The sequence below is a fragment of the Somniosus microcephalus genome, chromosome 10, assembly GCF_052327205.1.
Source record: "Somniosus microcephalus isolate GS21.2 chromosome 10, FLI_Smic_1.0, whole genome shotgun sequence".
Classification (NCBI taxonomy): Eukaryota; Metazoa; Chordata; class Chondrichthyes; order Squaliformes; family Somniosidae; genus Somniosus; species Somniosus microcephalus.
This window is the reverse complement of record NC_140996.1, coordinates 101,227,446-101,229,939: the sequence shown is the minus strand read 5'-3', so window position 1 is coordinate 101,229,939 and position 2,494 is coordinate 101,227,446. Positions and strand designations below refer to the sequence as shown.

Genomic DNA, 2,494 nt, shown 5'->3' with positions numbered 1-2,494 from the left:
TGTTTCACGGGTAAGGGATGGGGATGCGTATATGCCCTTGTCCCCCAGGACAATACCTGCATACAACAACAATGTGCCCGACACCACTGCCAGGCACACAGGGGCCAGCTGACCTGTACATGCGATGAACAAAGGTGCTTTAATGTCACAGCAGGAAGACAATTCATTTGTGGTCAGTGTAATGGGACCCATGCATCATCCGGTAAATAGACCTTCCCATTTGATACATTCCAGCTGTCCGGGTCTGGGGGAAACTCAAATGACCCCCTTAACTATTATTATACACAGTTTGCGAAGGTTGATAACCGGGAGGTCAAATGTTACCGAGCAAAGAACGGATTTGCGTTCCTCCTCAATGGAACATACACAACAGCGACACCAAAACTCCCCTCTCTCTTCGCAATAGGAGTAATCGCCCCCGTAGCTGTTCCCTGCCCCACCAATACACCATCCAGACGGAAACTCCGGGCAGTCTCCGAGGAGTTCTGTGCAGATTGGCGGGATCCGACCACACTGGGTAGCTCAGTAGGGTGGGGTATTCTATCGGCCATATCATTGGGAGGGGGCGCAGGAGTGATAGCAGCCAAGAATAGGAATTATCTAATGTGCGGAATCACCCTCCTGGGCAATAGCACCATTAAAGCATTAACCGTCATAAATAAGGAAATGGCAACCCTACGTCTTTTTAGCATGCAAAACCGATATGCTTTGGACTACCTCTTGGCACAAGAGGGACGTTGTGTGTATGATTATAGGAGACAAATGCATCACAAACGTCAATAGTGAGAAACAAAATATCCAAGACGCTATAGACAAGATTAAAAATCAACTGTCCAACTTCATTGAAGCCGGAGGGGGTGAAGGATGGTTTGCATGGCTGAAAACATTGGGACAGAAATTACTGTATGGTTTGATTGTTATAAGTGGCGTAATTTTGGGAATTATTATTTTTGTAACTATTATCAAATGTTGTATAAGTCGTGCAGGAGCTACTATACTCCCTCGCCTCTCCCGAATGAGGGTAGAAGTAGACGCAGCAGAGGAGGGGAAACCCCCAGAGGAAGCCTGTTCGGTCCTACACAGTTATCTGTAAACTCAAAATTAAAACCGTTTTGGTTGTGTTCATGGCCAGAACACAAACAAAACGGAGCCATGGGGTATGGTCTTGAAAAAGTGCACTATCAGGAGGATACCTTGTATATAATGATTCTTGGAGATTGTACAAAGAATCAAAGGGAGAAATGTGGAAATGTGAATAAAATGGACGATGAATTGGCTTACAAAAATGGCTTCGCACAAGGAAAGTCTAGATTAGATTAAAGAGCAGCCCCAGCTTTGCAAAGTGCAAAGCTAGCAGAAAAGAGAGACACCTGCCCCAGCCTGCGGCCAAGTGTTAACGAGTATTAAAGGTCACTGAAAGGGCTTAACTGCTAGCTAGAAGATGATTGACTAGCTATTGTGCGGTGCCCAATCACGATCCGGTACTTCAGGAAGGCATATGCAGCAGTGAGACAAGGCAGGACTTGCCCGCCAGACTGAAGACCAGATCATGGCCAAACTGAAAGGGCTTAAGTGATCCCCATTGGAGAACGCTTGTTGCCAGGGAAGTGATGTAATGACCCTTGTCCCACTGTATAAAAGGGGCTTCCCTACCGGTATTCGCTCTTAGCCAGAAGACGTGTGGATCATCAAGAGAGCCAGACACCTCCCAGGGACGTAAATGCTGGCAACACGTGCCTAACCCGGTGTGACTCTCGGGACACGAATGTACTGTAAAAGACCTCAATATACTGTGCGACCACTGCGAACAGTTGGAAGTAATAAAATGTTGTTTTAACTCTCCAAACCCTCGAGCCTGAAATCATTCTTCGTACTACGGAACTCAAGACGAGAACCAGGAAAACCGGGTTCTAACAACTCCTTTAAAATTTTTATTTTAAATTAATTGACATGTTTGTGTAATTTTTTTCTCTTCTGAATTTTTTTTTTTTACTGACACACTGCATTTCACATTATCAGAAAGAAATTCAGCCCATACTTTGCATTGTGATGATACTCACATTCTCATTTGCACATATTTGACTTTGGGCCTGATCATTTTATTTCAGATTTTCTATATGATTTTGTCTTGAAGTTTAGTTTTCTTTCTTTTCAATAGCCTTTGATAAAAGTCATCCTGTTGGCACCTTGCTCTGTTTTTCTCGGCAATCAGCTGCTCTTATTGTTCAAGCCTGTGGTTTTGGGATTTGATCGGCTAAAGATATCAGGTGTGACTGCTTGAGGAGGCTGGTTCTGTTTTTTGGTTCTACAATGTGATTGGTTGAAGGATATTACAGCATAGCATAACATTCACAACATTTTAATAATATAGAAAAAGAAAGGTAAAATTGTTACTTAGTAAAAGAAAATAAATGTCTCCAGGCAACAGAAAGACCTACCTTGTGGATAATGATTGGCAGCACAACTTTTGTCCTACACTCCATTTAGCATCGCT

The 2,494-nt window shown here is 43.5% G+C and overlaps 1 protein-coding gene across 1 annotated transcript; it reads left to right on the top strand.

Moving 5' to 3' along the window:
* The first annotated feature begins 221 nt into the window (after positions 1 to 221).
* Positions 222 to 2,281, top strand: LOC147111588 (syncytin-2-like). The gene is given in 4 exon segments (XM_085998279.1): positions 222 to 433; positions 435 to 738; positions 740 to 928; positions 2,159 to 2,281. Coding segments are annotated over 4 exon segments (732 nt in total). The 5' UTR covers positions 222 to 317.
* Positions 2,282 to 2,494: the final 213 nt, after the last annotated feature.